Here is a 17,349-nt window from a genome sequence, read left to right on the forward strand (position 1 = left end):
GGAGCATATAACTCTGGTCTCCCTGTATATTAAAAAAAATATTGTTTTAAAAACATACATATTATCAGAATCTGGGTCTGCTTGAGAACGCCATTTATTAAATATTTCTTCAACTTGTTTTCTACAAGTGCCTAGTCCATATTTACATGCCCAACTGTTAATTAATGCATGCATTCTTAAGTTTTCGATGTCATCGGGTATTTCTAAGAGTTTACTGTATCGTTGATAAATAGGTTTAATAAGTTGGCGAATGAATGCTTCAAAATGACCATAAGAAGGAGTTCTTTTTAACATTTGATCGATAGCGAGCAATCTTTCAAGTCCAGTGGAAATTGGAATATATTCCGTTTCTCTAGTGAGATATGAAAGTACTTCAAAAGCAAGTGAATAATCAACATCTCCTCTCCAGGCAAAGGCGAAAACATCTATCAGTAAAGAAGCTCTATTCGAAGGAGATATCATCTTATAATTGTCACTGTTGATAGTTTTTATTATCATTCTCCAATTTCGGTCATCATATTGCACTCGATACACGCCTAAAAATTAAGAAAATTTAATTTATGCAGCTGATTCTCTTAAGAAAATTATTTTAATTAATAACTTTAATTTATAAATAACAAATGTTGGAATGATTCTAATTCATAGTTTGATTTATACCTATGATTTTTGTTTGCACTATTTCTCTTTTATATTATTTATTTTTAATAACTTACCTGCAAAATTAATGTTTAATATGAGCCATTCATCTGCTTTCGCTACATCCTTTAGCTGAAGAGGCTGGCCACATTTAAGCCATTCCTTTGTAGTAGTATTGTTGAAGTCGTGTTCAGAGTGTGTAGTATAAGTTAATGGCACCCACCAACAGGATTTACTTTCCATCGTAGAAGCGTCTTTACCCTCTGGGGGAATTTCGAGATACCTTTTCTTCAAAGAAAAAATAAAAATATTGGAAATTAAATGCTAGAAATTAACCATAAAATCCTACCCGTCAAATATTTCATTCACACTGCCCTCCCTGCAGTTATTCAAGTAACATATCTAGGATTCCACCTTGACAAACTATTGAACCCTTACGCTTGACTCAAGCAAACTGAATTAAATCACATAAAACTATTGGACAAACGCTTCATATTCTCTTTGCACAACAGTAGACAACTACACTATACCCAATATGAACTTATGGACTTAAACCATACGGGACTGCCAAATAGCATAATTCAATTAGGGTGTAAAAATTTTGTTTAAATTTCTTACTTGGGAAACTTGTACTGTTCCAAGCTTATAATTTCTCTCTACTGTAACAACAGGATATCCAGTTTGCAAAGTCCAAGAACTCATTACTTCTTTTACAGTCATATCCTTACTAAGAGTTCCTTCTTTATGTGCTCTATCAGTTAAAGCTTTCCAAAGATCATCTTGTTCAGCATTCCCATATTTATGCTTGTTCAAATAATCAGTTACACCTCGTTCGAAAGAATGACCAAGAAATTGACTCATCATGTGAATAATTGCTGCACCTAATGGGACAGTAAATAAACATTCAAATTACCAGCAACGAATTACTTCGTTGAATAAGATTTTTTTTTTTTTGTAACTGAGATGTACTTCTCTCTACTGCCGACAGCAGAGTTTTGTTTCTATAGAAAACATGGTTCAACTGTAATATACTCCTTGAAAGAAAAAAATTGAAGGTTAACTAACTGGAAACATCCAGGATTTACGCATCCAGAATCAATACTTTCCTCTTCTTTTTTCGATTCAAAATTTAATTTCAAGCTTCCCCATAAGTTTAGCCCGATTTGAGCCAAATTAGTTTCATAGATGTGTGAAATTTATTTTGTCATTGCTATTTGTCTATTGAAAAAAAGAACACGGTCAGCAACTTTATTTTATTTTGTTAACTTAAGGCGCTCAACATTTGCACTCGGAGCTTTTTTTAAGTGCAGTCCTAGCTTCAGAACAGTGCACTCTCGTTTCTGACAACACTGAACTTTTATTAATACAATAATAAAAAGGAAGTATCAAACAATTTCTGAAATTACCAACAATTTACATTTTTAACCATCGTTTTTTATAAACAAAATGATAAAGAAACGACTAAGAAATTTTGAGCCTACGAAGAATATGTGAATTATTTTTTCTGTTTTTTAAAATAACAACTACGTAAACATTCCATTTCCTATTTAGAATCATGAATAGAATTTTGTTTACCATATTTTAATATTTTCTTTTCGAGATGTGTATTATACATCTGAAAGTAGATACTATATGTTTTGATTTAGGAAGAGGAAATGAACACCTGACTTTCACTTGCACAAAGCGAGTGTGTTCTAGAAAAGGAAAGCTCGCAATTATTATTGCCATTAAAGGGAACTAGCCAATCAATTACATGTGCACAAGCCCAAGTAAGACTGTCAATTGAGTGTTAAACCAATTGAAGACTTAAATGTTTCATATAGTTCATTAGGAGCTGATTTAGACAATAACTGGGTTCAGAAGTGCAAAAAAGAACGAACCGGTATAAAATATTCAGCTTTAATTTTTGGATGAAAGTCATTGAAAATGACTGGAAATGAGAATAAAAATGTAATGAAAATAAGTGAAAATGCAGTTTGCTAACCATTAAACTAATCCCTTCTCTAAAAATAACCTATTATTTGATATTAAGGTAACATAAGGAGTCTCATTTTTCTTGAATATTACTAATCCTTTTGTAAATGCAGTTGTTTTCGAATTTGTATTAATCTGCTTTAAAAATTTAGCATTGCATTGCTTTACTTTAAAAATGGAAATAAAGTTTCTAAAAAGTGATACAAAAAATGTTTATTAAAACATTTCTATTTTTTAGCATTAAGAAACAGTTCAGTAAAAAAAAAATACAATATTTAAAGCTTTATTGAGCGAACTGAGACAAAAGGTTAGAGAAAAAAAAGACATAGAATTTCAATTCATAATTGTTAACTTTTGCAAAATTGATAAAATTGCCAGACAATGTAACTATATTTTTGGAATATCTATCAACTTCTACTTTTACCTTACCTTTTTTATAAGAAATTGTATCAAAAATCTGTGAAATTTCATTAGCATTTTCAATGACTTTAGAAATCTGATGTGAAGTTTTGAGAGAATCTAACTCAAATATAAGTTCAATGATATTAACAATACTTTCTTCAATATAATTCCATTCGGGAAATATCTGAAAAAGAAAGATTATTTATTGATTTATTTTTAACGGATCACACATTTTCGGTCTTTCTTAGTAGGCTAACAAACCTTATTCACACCTAATAAGGAAACATAGGTGGCGAAACCTTCATTAAGCCATAAATCAGTCCACCATTTCATTGTCACTAAGTTACCAAACCACTGATGAGCCAATTCATGTGCTATTACACTAGCTACTTTTTTTTTACTTGTTATACCCGAGTTCTTTTCGTCATAAAGCAATGCAGTCTCCCTGAAAAAAAAAACTTTTTAATCATAAAAAATAATATTTAACAATTTAATTGATTACTGCATTAATTCCCGACCTACTTCTTCTGCAACCAGTACGTCAGGCTATAAGAAGGAGAGATCAGCGTAGACCTCATACCAAGCAACTACGCCAGTTTTCAGGAGCAATGGAAATGCGCAAACAAAATCATGTAAAATCCGGTGACACTCAGCTACTTCGTGTAAGGCACATCACCTGTACACTATAAGCTAAGGCTTTAATTAGACGCGAGTGGGTCAAGGCGCTAACAAGGCCCAAGAGCAGCGTAGCGACTCACACATTGCACTTCAAACCTAGGTATAGAAAGGAATATTAATTTAAATTTTGTAATTCAGAGAGAGATATGAAGTTGCTTTATTCTTTGACAGACAAAATTTAATCAACGAATCTTATTTCTTCAACTTCATTTTCAAGTCGATTGCTTGATTTACTTCATGAAGCTTCCTGATAGCTCTATCAGCTTTAGTCACCACATTATGAAGACAAAAATACTGCCCAAAATTGCCTTGACTATAGCCTATGTCGATGGTAGCTGACCCTATCACTTTATACGGAATTCTATGTCGTATTTAATTTAGCTGAAGTTCAAAAAACAATTAGTGAATATGTTATTATATAAATAATCAAATCAACTTCCAGCGATCTGTGGAACGAACATTGATTCAGATTTGATTATTTTTCATTCAGGCAACAGATGTTACAAGTATCAACTAGCTGTTATCGATGCTATTTCCAAAACGACATTTAATTCCGGAAATGGCTTTAAAAGTACATGCGAACAGGCTGTAAAGTTACTTCAATGGATGAGGCCAGTTCTTAAATCTACTACGGTGTCGCATACGACATTTTTATGAAATTCGAGTTCAGATTAAATTAAAACTTCAAATCGAATATTATAAAAAAAATTAGCGAAATTGAACATTATAATTTCTGCAAATATTTAAATAAGAAAACAATTTGGGTTAAAGAGAACTATATCACTGATTAATTCAGTCTTAGCTGATTTACTAAAATAATTAACATTTTACTGATGTTCGTATAATTACTATCATAACTTTTAATGATTAGTATGTATTTTATTCCGCATTTATTTCTTGTAAACTGGAGGGGCAGTTGTAAACACAACTGTATTTGCAAATACTGAGGTCATAAAATCAAAGAAATAATCAATTTATTGTTATATTGGTTTCTAAAAAACTTTAAAAATGATGGAAGAAGATCCGAAACCTCTAAGAACCAATTCGAACCTTACCATTTACCTTTTTTTTTGTTTTTGGTAATACTTAAATTTTTCTCATTCTGATCAAAGGAGTAGTTTTGAGCCACTATCTTTGTACGGATGGTTATTACTTTATTAATTAAAATTATTATTCACATCACAAAATATTACATTCAATATTGTATATTTAATGTTATATTTAATATTGTAAGCACTATACATTTTTAAATTAATGTTTAAAAAACAATTTATTAAAATTAAACATTAACCTTATTTAAATTACCTATAAGTTATCAGACCCCAGTTTTCCATAGCTCCCGCACTGAAATCTGGTATAGCTGCCATATCTTGCTTAGGTAATGGATACTTAACATCAAAGTAATGCTCATAGTATTCTAAGATTTCAGGTCCAACATTCTTTGCTAATTCGACCTAATAGAAAAAAAATAAAGAATTTTAGAATTGTTGTAGGAAATAAAGAACATTCCCTTTCGGGAATATTTTTGTTTTCCAGAATTTGCAATTTAAATTTCCAGTTAAGACTATTTTAAATAATAGGTCTTCACTCTTTTTTAAATAAATTTTCTGAGTTTGCTAAAAAGTAAAAATAATACAAGTTTACGAAAACATTTAATTTAATTGTAGATTGCTCAAACACAGTTCAGGCGATAGTTGATGAATAGGTTAAATTGATGTACGTTCTCTAGAGCTTCGATCAGAGTATTCTCATCAATACTGAAGATCAACCAGAACCTCGCTTTTTTTTTCAAGTTGGTGCATATTTAGAATGTTTGTGCCAAATTTGATCAGATCATTCAATCAGCTCCACATTGCTACACTAATAATATCTTTATTTTGTCTTCGGCTACACATATTGGATTGCGAATGGAAAAGAGGTCAGTTTACGTGGCATTTATCAATTTTCAGAGGGCTTTGGTATAAGCCAAATCATAAGATAAGCAATGGCCTAAATTGCATGAGATTGGTTTGAGTAGTCGGTATTGAACTTATTAATAGACTTATACAATAAGGCAACAATAATTTTAAAAGACCAAGGAGAATACAGGGTAGAGGTGTCACAGGGTGTACTACAGGGATACTCCTTGTCACCCTGCTTTTCTCTTTATATATTAGTGACCTAATTCTCTTTTTACAAAATAGCCGCTGCGAAGGCATACAAGTTAAAAATGATAAAGATATTTCGGCTCTATAATATGCTGACGATTTGGCTTTAATTGATTATTATAGTTGGTCTGGGATTAATAGTAAATTTAAGTTTTATAAAATTATGGCTTTAATAACTCTCTTAAGATTAATATTTCTAAAAGTAAAATTGCACCATTTAGAAGAGGTGATGGAGTTATGGAATCACAAGCTTTTTATTATAATAATGAAAATTGAAATTTGCAATAGATTCAATAAGCGAGGTGTTACTTTTTCATCTTCAAGTGGTAGTAGAAGAGTTCTTTAAAAAGTCCAAGATCGCTTCAGCAAAAGCTAGAGATATATTAATTAAATCTAAATCGGACGCTTGGGAAACAAAATTTGAACTCTTTAGATCACTAATTGGTTCGACCATACTCTAATCATCTGAGATTTGGGCGCCATTATACAGCAATAAAATTGATATTATAAGTACGCAATTTTTTAAAGCAGTTTTAAATTGGTCCCGAAATATGCCAACTATTTAGTTCGCTTGGAAACAGGTACATTTGGTTATTAAGAGAGTGTGTAATTGGTTAATTAAAATGAAAAAGATGGAAGCTGAAAGTCTGCCTAGATTGTGTCCGCAAAAATTGGTTGAATTGGATTCTGCTTCTACAAATAACATACTATTTAGTTGGTTTTCACAATTTTAATTAAAACTACTCCCAATTGGAGCTGAAAAACATTCTTCACATGACTAATGTAGATTTATTTGAAAAAGAAATTTCTAACATCCAGAGAAAGTCAGAAATCACAATATTTCCATAAATATTAATTCTGCAATTAATTCAAACAATAATTCATTTTATATAAAATAGCCAGTTAATGATGAAATTATTTCTGATCTACGAAATTTAAAAGAATTTAATAATGTTTTATTATTAATTTGCCTTATATTTGAAAATATTAGAAAGAAATATTTAGTTATGCATTTGAAATCTACTTTAGGAAATGAGGAAAATTTACAGAATTTACTAGTTATCTATGATATAGAAAAATTGAATAATTTATATAATTTAGTACATTCAGCGTTGAAGTTCAAATATTTTTCTGATAGTTTGTAAGTTTTATTTCTTTATTATTATTATTATTGTTATTATTATTATTATTATTACTATTAGTTACAAGAAATTATTTACAAATGTTTATGAAAGAGTACCTTTAGTTTCATATGATTTATTATGATTAGTTATTTACATTAATAAATTATTAATGCAGTTAATGTTGTTATGTTGGAAGATTTATTATTATTTTTCTTTTATTTTCCTCTTTGCGGTTTTTAATTTTTGGATTATTATTTATTGTTATTTTTTGTGTTTTGTCTGTCAGATTGTGCACTTTATCTGTATTGTATGAATTCAAGGGAGCATAACTCCAATTTGAATGGGTCTCTCCAAATACGAAATAAATAAATTATTATTCTTATTATTACATTCTTTCACATAGCGAAATAGGTTGTTTTTAAAAAATATAAGCAGCCTTGATTTCCTATCTTAAGTCTCAACCTCCTAGAGACCAGACAAAATTTATTAGGGATTTCCTAGCACTTATTTGATCTAGAATAATAAGACTCTTTAAAAGAAATTGTAACTCCTTAAGGCCAGCCGAACAACTAGAGACTCAAGCCGAAGCTGCTTATTACAACCGTATGCATGATCCTTCAACAATAAAACTTCTAATCTACCACAAATTAACCATTTGAGGCTAAAAAGGCACATAAAAAGCTTAAAAAATTGAAATTTACACTAGGTACTGATACTTTGCGCCAGATATTATATATATATATATATATATATATATAGAGAGAGAGAGAGAGAGAGAGAGAGATATTTTGAAAAAAAATATCGTAGTTTTATATTTTCTGTTCTGTGATGGAATAGTGTGTGGGAAGGAATAGAGATAATCTGCAGAGGGTTTAGATTGGAAGATTTTTGAATAAATAAATGTATTTAAACTGTGCATGATATGTTATTTATGTTGAACCCAAACCTGATCTATAGCTTCTTTTCTGCTCCAAATTCTGAAGGTTACATTGTTCTCTCTCAGTGGCGCCTCTCTGTACTCAAAATCTCCAACTAAATAGGCAACTAAGTAAGTTGACATAGGAACAGATTCTTCAAATTCACTCCAGGTCCATTCTTCTTTATTTTCACTAGAAAGGATTTTAAAATGTTAGCAGATTGTGAAATACTTGGGATATTGTAATGAAAAATAACTAAAACTCTGGGATAATTGTATTGTGAAAGTAAATACTGTACATTGCTAACTTTGCATTAGTAATTTAGTATGTTCCAATTAGTTAGGGAAAGAGAAGATTAATGTAGGGGTAACGTGGTGTCTCTCAAGCGAACTTTAAACTGTTCGGTGGTTTAAAATAAAAAGTCAAACTTTATTTTCAAAACGATTTCAGCAATGTCATGTCATAAGTTGAATATTCCAAATTTCAAAAAAATAAATAAATGAAATAAAATAAATAAATAACATTGATAAAGTAAATAAAAATAAAATAATTCGTATACATTTTAACTACACTTCAACGCGACAAGAAGCAATACATTATTAACGGAAAAGTTTAGGGTATAAAAATATTAAAAAATAAGTTTTAAAACTTACACTGGCGAAGTTTTTATTAAGGGCATATTGCTAATCGACTTGAATTTATCCTTGTGTCCAATTCTGATACTAAACTTGGCTTTCATCTCTGGTTCATCAAAACATGGGAAAGCTTTGCGAGCATATGTTGCTTCGAATTGTGTAACACCTAACCATCTGGTTGCGTTAGAAGCTTTATCAAAATATTTACTTCTATAGAAACCAACAAGTTCTTCTTTAAGAGAACTACTAAATGGCATATACAAGATATAAGTTTTTCCAGATTTAAGATTTTGTTCTAATTTGATAATGTAAAATTCATTCTCAGGTACAAGTCTCTGCTGTATTATAGGTATTTGGGCAACCACATTTTCTTCGGTATCTATTTCTTTCAATTCAACTTCTTCTTCTGGGATTTCCAGACCTACTGAGTGCAGTATTATTGTATTTGTTGGCTTCACACATTGAATCTGAAACCACAAGGTTATAAAATAAATGCGATTCTGATAATCAAAATTCAATTTTTGGACTTGTAAAAAGATTTGTGAAAATATAACGATAAAGGAATCGTTAGTATCTTTTCTTGACAGGATACGGTTGATTTCTTTAGAGCCACAGTGCAGACTGCGTCAGGGAGAAGTGGAAAGGACCTTTCTTTTCGATGAAATCACTGCGGTATGAGATCTCTGGCCCGTTGAGATTAGAGGATATCAAGTTGCAAAAACGAACTCTTATATTTATTATAAGAGCACCAGACCGCAATGAATTTTCGAGAAGATTTCTAGGAAAGTGAAGTCGAAGTCTTACAGAAATGTTGCGTAGTGTATGGTAAAAGCGTCATGAAAACAAGTGATTTTATTTTAATTACATATAAAAATTATGCAAACAAAATAAATACTGAAAACTACCTACGTTGTAAAGCAATTGATGGTCTAATTTGTAATTAAATACTTCTTCTTATTTTCATTATTATTTTTTTAAAAGATAACTTTGCTGAATCTAAATTCTGATGAATAAATAATTATTCACCCTCCAACTTTAAATAAGCTAGAAGCAATGAAATAACTTTTTTTAAAAAAAGTAAGTATATCTTTTTCACCTTAATCCAAACTTTTCCACTAAAATTAAAATTTGGCTCTTCTATGTCGGCCAAACATTCTAGTCGGTAGTTCTGTGGGATCACATCTCCAGGTAAGCGATATCCAGGCAAAGATTGTACACTGCTAAAGCAAAAGGCAAATGTTAACAACAGCCACATCTGAAAATAAAGATCAAAGGATTTATAAGAAAATGGAATGGCGAAAACAATGTTGAAATTAAGCATTTACAAGCATAGGGGTTGCAATAGTTAACGGTGATTATGAAGTTAATTTTCTTACATCCACTACTCTTCAAGATAAAAATATCTTCTCAGTTATTTAAATCCTTGAAAACAAACTTAAGAATGTATGGTAAACCATATGAACTAACTGATTGCTATATTTTTAGAAATCTCCTTTAGAAGTGCGAGGGCATTACCGCGTTCCAGATCGGCTGGACGTCTTTAGATTTTTCTTTTCCTGGAGGTCTCTTGCAGTATATTGGCCAGTGGTGCCCAATGGCCACTGTTGTGTGTAATGAACCAGAGGCTTGCAGTTTACTGAGAAAGTACCAGCTCAATCGCGAATAACGCGTCAAAAAAAAAAAGAAAAGAAGAAATAATAACAATATATTAATACAAGTAAGTGCAAGATCAACCAAGTGGTCGTGCGCTGTACTGATTTTATTATTCCAACGTCTAACGCCCCTTAATTAAAAAAGAATAAAAATATAAATCCATATTGGACTGTCGCAATAAGTCGCGCCCATGGATTCGGTTAACCAAATCCTTGCTGGAAAGAATAGGTCGGACTCTGAACTACAAAGACAACATCGAACAATAACCAAAGTAAGATCTTTACCACCAAAATTATGGAATTAGTGGTTTCAGTCAACCGTAACTGTTTTTTTTTAATATCAAATGGACACAGAATTCAGTGATTTGTATAGTTTTGCCTTGGTCGAGGTCGTTTGTTTTCTATTCAGTTACAAACAGTAAAGAAATCTATTGCGAAATCGAATCATAACTGCAATTCTAGTAATGATTTCTGTAATTCTGTCATTACTAAATTCTAGTAATGAGGGCAATGGAGCTCAGAATTAAACAAAAAAAATAGTAAAAATTGTTTCAAACTGTAAACAAGGAGAGAATAAGTGCTTGTGAGGGGGTGCTTTTCAGCTTATGGTGTTGGCAATTTAGTTTTTATTAGAGGGACAATCGATCAAACAGATTATGGAGATATTTTGAAGAGCAGAGCACGTCCAAAACTGGAATCTTAAGAAATTTCAAGTTTTATGAGGTTAACGAGTTTTTAGTGTTGCTAATAAATGATGATTGCTGCATAATTGTTCAAAAGTGATTCCAAAGCAACTAGCATACCTGATTTGAATCCAATGATGTTGCATACATCTGACATTTAAAAGTTAAATGCAAAGAAGGAAAAGATAAATTACAAAATATGTTACTTTGAAAAATGAACAGAACGGGCAAAAATTGATGATTTTGCTTAAAAAAAAGGGGGGGTTCATTTCATGCTTACTTGTTTAAAAAGTGTAATTTCGCAGAAAGGATAGTTACAAAATAGTTTCTGCAAAAATTATTTATTTGAATTCACTCAAAAGTAAATAAACTTTGAATTACTCAGTTACTCCTTTGTATTTGCGTTTTTATAGTTCTTGAACCATTAATTAACATCCAAATGTTCCATAAACAAGTGTTTACTTATCATTAAAAATACCTGATGAAAAAATTTGTCTATGTTGACGATGAGAATGTACATATGTACATACACGAATAATTTATTAAATGGAAGAGATTTTGTGTAAAATAATGAAGCTATTAAAACAAACTAGGATTTTATAGAAATCTCTAGCTTATTTTGCATAACTTACAAGGTCAAAAATTTCAATAAAACCGTGTATTTTTTATTCTTTTTATAGCAACACAAAAATAATATCAGATTTATGTCTGGAAATAATAGAGTTGAAATTTTGGTGTTCGGTGTAATTGTTGCTGTGAGTATTACCCACACATCATGTAATGTAATGAAATTACTCATGAAACTTATAACTGGCTTAACTGGAATTATTCTGAATGAAAGTTGATTTGCACATAACTCAATTACCATAAAGGATCATCTGTGCGTGACTGTAGAGAGTTAAACTGAAGTTCTGCAATACTCACAGTCTGTCAATGGCACTCCCAACAGTTTTGCGTGTTAGAAATAAAACAGGTAAAGCTTGATTGAGGCTAGTAAATAATATGATGATGCAAAACTTAGTACTAAATTAAATTTATAGTGTCTTTGTTTAATCTTAAATTAAATTACAAAAAAAAAATACTCGTTTCTATGGAAACCGTTTGGCAACAATCATACTTTTAGCAACTATTTTGAAGGATATTTAATCATCTTTAAAATTAGTTTGAGGGATTAAACGGCCTAAAAAATTTTCCATATAACAATTCAGACCTAAAACAAAAGATTACTTGAAAATAAATATGAAGGAATGTATGCATAGGACTGTGACCCTACAAAGGGCAATCGACAAGCAGGCAATAAAACAAAGAGAAAACAAAATGATCGCCTATTTTTTTTTTTTTTTTTTTAGACGGGCCTACTTTTCCAACTACCAAATTAGGTACCGTGGAACAGGGGCAGAAGCACATAGTTGACCATTAAAATTTTTACTGAAGGTAAAAAAAGTAGCTCCACGCGGAAATCAAACTTTGGATCTCTCAATTATCCAACGCTTCTTCATAACCACTGCGCCAACATCCGTCTCCAAGTAGAAGGTATTTAGAGAAAGAAACATATAAGATAGTAATAATATTAAAAATAGCATGACTTTATACAGGCAGCGCAACAAAAGTTCGTTGGTTTAAACGGGGTTATCGCTGAACCTGATTTGGGCCCTAAACTGTGTAAATAATAGTGATATTATGGACAATAATAGTTATTTTGTGCCAAAGGAACACTTAAGGTACCAGTAGAGATTACAAACCCAAGTATCAAAGTTCTTAAACGAGGATAGTAGTAATGTTAAAATTGTGTGTTGCAGAAATGCATTGCTGAAGATTTTGTTTTTTTTTTAATTTTCCTTTTTTTCTTTTTTTTAAATAAAAAATACAGCTGATTCTTTTAATTTGTTTTATAAAAACTTTAGAGGGTTTTTGTTTGAAATTCTTTTTAAGATACTTTATTTTCGAGGTTTTCTTGAATGGCAGCTTTGAATTTTTTTTTTTTTTTTGTAACGCGCCATTTTTGTAAAATATTCTGTTTTAACACCTACATAATATGATGAAAACTAAATTCGTTGAAAAACATCGTAAAGTCACTTAACTGTAAGTGTGAATCATTTAACGATTTTTATATCACCATCATCATCATCATCATCACTTTAATCATGACCACGCCTACACAGCTTAAGGTGTGAGGTTTCCTTTCTGTACACCTTCCTCCATACTTTACTTAATGCTTTCCGGTTACACCAAGTAGCCTCCTATCTTTTCGCAAGCTTTCTTCACACCATCTCGACCGCGGCCGACCTCTCCGTCCCTCTTAGTCCAAAATAAACCTGTGCCACTCTTTTGGCCTTCCTGTCAGGATCCATGCGTAGTAATATGTACGAACCAGGGTAAACAGTTATCTTCTTTAGCTTTTCATTCGCTAGCTTCACTTCTAGGTTGACCAGCTAGGGGGAACTATTGCATGTCCAGGTTACTTGGGAAGTTATACGACCCTACGGACATCACAGTTCAGTACTACCATTTATCACCTAGGCCATTTATCTGAGCTGTACAGTAAATTTACATAACATTTATTTCTACTACATACAAAACCACAACATATAGCTCACCAGTTTAGAATTACTGTACATAAGGTTCAACTCCACCTGTTTCAGGGCGTTCTAATCATCCTTAAGAGGCAGTTCTCAACGAGCGAGTCAATTAAACATTACTCCTCTAAAATAAATGGCTTTTATTTAAATTTGTTTCAGTTTTTACTTTTCTTAAGATGAATTCTAAAAGGCTGGATTTAAATATCCAAATTACCAAGAAAGGTAAATTAAAAAAGATAAATATTTAAGGTTTTTTTTTAGCGGTTTGAAGCTTTTTTTCTGAAGAACAAGAAAACTGTTGCTTCAACTTGCAACGTCAGGCCAGGTTTACGGGGTTTCCTTCCTTTAGAAAGAATGTCTCCGCCACAGTTTTGAGTTCTTCCCAACAATCCTTGATTGCCCACTCGCCAGTGAGAATTATCGAAGGCGTACCACATGGAGTTGGAATAGGATTTTTTTAACCCGCAAACTCTTATCTTTACGCTGTTAACGCCACTGTCTATACCCTTTACTCTCCACACTATTTACACTATATTCTCTTTACACTCATTACTCCTTTACACACTTACAGGTAAAGGACATGTTTGAGGATAGTTCGCTTATCTAGACGATGTGATATTTATTTTATTTTGTAACGCACGGTTTGGGATCTCCATGACTCGGCACAGCAAGCTTTGGCATCTTTTTTTGTATATTTTGATTTTGTACGAAGTAACGCTTTTTTGTATTAAATGATGATCCATCTATTTGTAATAAATTGGATACATACTTTGCCATATGGCATTGATTTAGATTTTTCTTGACCTTTATGGTTTTACTTTTATTAACAGTGATTTAATTTTTATTTATTATACTAAAATTATTTGGTAAATTTATTTATGCATTATATACATATATTGAACAGATTATTATTTAGTTAATACTTAAGTTAATTTTTCTATACTGTGCCTAACTCTTGTTATAAGTTGTATTAATCAAAAACAATAAAATTTGATTTGATTTAAAATTGAATACATTGTTTGCATTTTTATATGCAGTCTAAACATCAAGTTCACTGCAATTTATAAAAATATGAAACAGGTAGTATCAAATCGAAAAACCCTAAATATATTTACATTTTTTTTGTTTTGTTTTTGAGTTAGAAAGTAATATGCTTGAAAAATGCTTGTAAAATTAGACGGATCATAAGTTGATCATGATAAATCAGGAAGAAGATGGAAATATCTTCACCAGCTGTTCAAAGTGAGGAAATGAAAATGAAAAAGATAATTTTACTGTCTCACGAAAGATGGGTTCCGCAACAGGCATTTTTACAGATACCTAAAAATAGAGTTGTGTTTATTATTATTATTGGCTACCACTATTTTACTGTGGTGTGAACATGGCTAATATTTAAATAAAACTGAAGGCGACAAAAACTTGTAGGAGTACCATTTGTTTTCTCAAGTAACGCAGGAATGATACAAGTGAAACCAGACAAATTAAACATGGTGATGCTCTGTATAAACACTGAATTATGTGCAATGAAATTTATAAGGTGCACAATTGTAAAAAGTGAAAACAACACTTAAAATACCTTGGCTTTAACTTTAAATGGAAAGTTACGGCTACATATTGAATAGAAATTAAGATGTTAGATAGTCAAAAGTTTTCAGAATTATTCTGGAAAAAAACCGCGGAAAAATGATAAGATTTTAAGATTAGATAGGATTTTCAGATTGCGATAAGATTTTACTTCCAGTTTTTATCTAATCCTATAACAGTGCTTAAAAGAAAATCAAGTTTGAACACCTGTTACTTTTCGTTTTGTGATAGTTGGTTCACGAATATGTACAATACTAGCTGAAAACGTCATACTTCCGAACAAAACAAAAACAAAAACATTTCCCACATTTGAATTGATCATATTGTTATTCTTAAATTAGATTTATACAAATAAATTTTAGAAGACACTGATTTATTTTTATTTCGGCCAATTATACATTTATTTATTCATAAGAAGTAATATTGCCAAATTTGAAAATGTGTTTGCAGAGTATCCTGAAATAAATAATTTTTGGTGTGCGGCTCTCCTATAATTGTCTTACTTAACTCTTTGTGCACGCGAGTTTGTGGTTTTTTTTTGCGATTTTATCTTAAAATAAAACAGATCAAACTACAACTTGATGTAGTAATATGAAGGTTTAGAAGATAAAATAACTTGTTCAGCTGTTAGGGCATTTTAGAGAAATCTCCAGCCATTAACGTTAGATTTCACTAACAAACTACGTTTTACTAATATTTTGATTTAACAATTCAATTAATTATGGTTTATTAAAAGTTCTTTCCTAAATAAATTATAAAATAATAACAGTCTTACAGAAAAAAAATGTTGCAATTGATTGATTACTTAACCGCATTATGCAACATAAAATGTTTTATTCCGACGGCTTTCTATCTAATCTAAGCGTAAACTAGTGATTTGTTCGCAAAATATCAGTATTCCTGTTTAATATATATACAGATTTATTTTATTTTTAATGCAAGAAAGTAAATAATGAATATTCTATGAATGAATATAATATGAATATTATTTAAATGTAATAAAAAGTATTTACATATCCACACGCATTCTTTATTAACTGTAAGAAATAAAAGTTGTATTAACTTTATACTAACTTTATACTCAATTTTTGTAAACCCCGTACTAACAATTAATATTCTACTTAAGTTGTTATTTATATTGTAATCGTACCGATCTCCTAATTTCTATGGAAATTTGCTGGACTATACAGGGTGATCCATTTAAAACGCACCAATTGCTAATAACTTTTTAGGAAAGCGGAATTTCGAAAAAATTCACGAAGTAAACTAGATCTTTTTTTTTTTGGTCTAGTTTTCAAATTTTTCATCCCCGATGCTGTAACTTTATTTTTCGCGGAGTTACGGCCGAAAACCTGATTGGGGTTACATAAGGACCTCTTGTTTTCGACAACGTTTATGAAAACTGCATAGAAAACTGTGAAAAATGACGTTGACTCCGTTTCGATATCCCTAATATTTGTCGAGATATTTAAGATCAAAGTTACAATTTTATCTATTCGTGAACAGTTTTCAATATTAATTTTGCACCAGAAAAAAAAAATGATAATAATTGAAGATTTCAAAACATGTAGTGTAATATAATGGTTGTGGAGAATCAGAATAAATTTGTTTTATCATCAAACTAAAGCAATCATCACATCATTTTAGCTCACCCAGTATGCAAGACTTCTTGACCTATGATTACGGTAAGAATATCTTGCCAGGGATGGGCGGGTGTTCGTCTAGTGGTCAAGAGCGTGGCTTTGTAAGTGGGAGATCCCCAGCTCGAATCCCGCGTCTGACTACACTTTATTAAAAAAAGTAGAATGATTTTTTTTGAGTAATAAGAATGACGGCACACGCGGTATTCGAACTGGGGAACTCCCACTTACAAAGCCACGCTTTTGACCACTAGACCACACCCTGGCAAGAGATTCTTACCGTAATCATAGGTCAAGAAGTCTTGCATACTGGGTGCATTAAAATGATGTGATGATTGCTTTTATTTGATGATAAAATAAATTTATTCTGATTCTCCACAACCATTACATTACACTACATGTTTTAAAATCTTCAATTATTATTATTTTTTTTACTTTGCGTCACCAATAACATTTTTTGCAGTCAAAGGACCTCCCAAAACGTGTATTTCTGGTGGAAAATTAATATTGAAAACCGTTCATGAATAGATAAAATTGTAACTTTGATCTTTAATATCTCAACTAATATTAGGGATATCGAAACGGGGTTAACGTCATTTTTCACAGTTTTCTATGTGGTTTTCATAATCATTGTCAAAACCAGTGGTCCTTATGTAACCCTAATCGGGTTTTTAGCCGTAACTTCGCGAAAAATAAAG

The 17,349-nt window shown here is 31.0% G+C and overlaps 1 protein-coding gene across 3 annotated transcripts in view; it reads right to left on the minus strand.

Annotated features, from left to right (window-relative positions):
• Nucleotides 1-17,349, minus strand: part of LOC141452165 (aminopeptidase N-like) — a 40,433-nt gene that overhangs the window by 4,250 nt on the left and 18,834 nt on the right. Inside the window, exons 1-10 of one of the 3 annotated variants that reach the window (XM_074124069.1) lie at nt 11,714-11,912; nt 9,610-9,768; nt 8,532-8,980; nt 7,908-8,070; nt 4,996-5,144; nt 3,274-3,457; nt 3,040-3,196; nt 1,255-1,517; nt 714-924; nt 59-536 (exon numbers count right to left, since the gene is read on the minus strand). In XM_074124069.1, the coding sequence (XP_073980170.1) occupies nt 59-536; nt 714-924; nt 1,255-1,517; nt 3,040-3,196; nt 3,274-3,457; nt 4,996-5,144; nt 7,908-8,070; nt 8,532-8,980; nt 9,610-9,768; nt 11,714-11,716 (2,216 nt within the window). In that variant the 5' untranslated portion in view covers nt 11,717-11,912. Of the gene's footprint in view, nt 1-58; nt 537-713; nt 925-1,254; nt 1,518-3,039; nt 3,197-3,273; nt 3,458-4,995; nt 5,145-7,907; nt 8,071-8,531; nt 8,981-9,609; nt 9,769-10,968; nt 11,014-11,713; nt 11,913-17,349 lie in introns of those variants that run through there. The other 2 variants (XM_074124068.1, XM_074124067.1) reach the window with 2 other exon arrangements.

This window comes from Rhodnius prolixus, unplaced genomic scaffold (assembly GCF_049639745.1).
Source record: "Rhodnius prolixus isolate KJV_2025 unplaced genomic scaffold, Rpr scaffold_3, whole genome shotgun sequence".
NCBI classification, from domain to species: Eukaryota; Metazoa; Arthropoda; class Insecta; order Hemiptera; family Reduviidae; genus Rhodnius; species Rhodnius prolixus.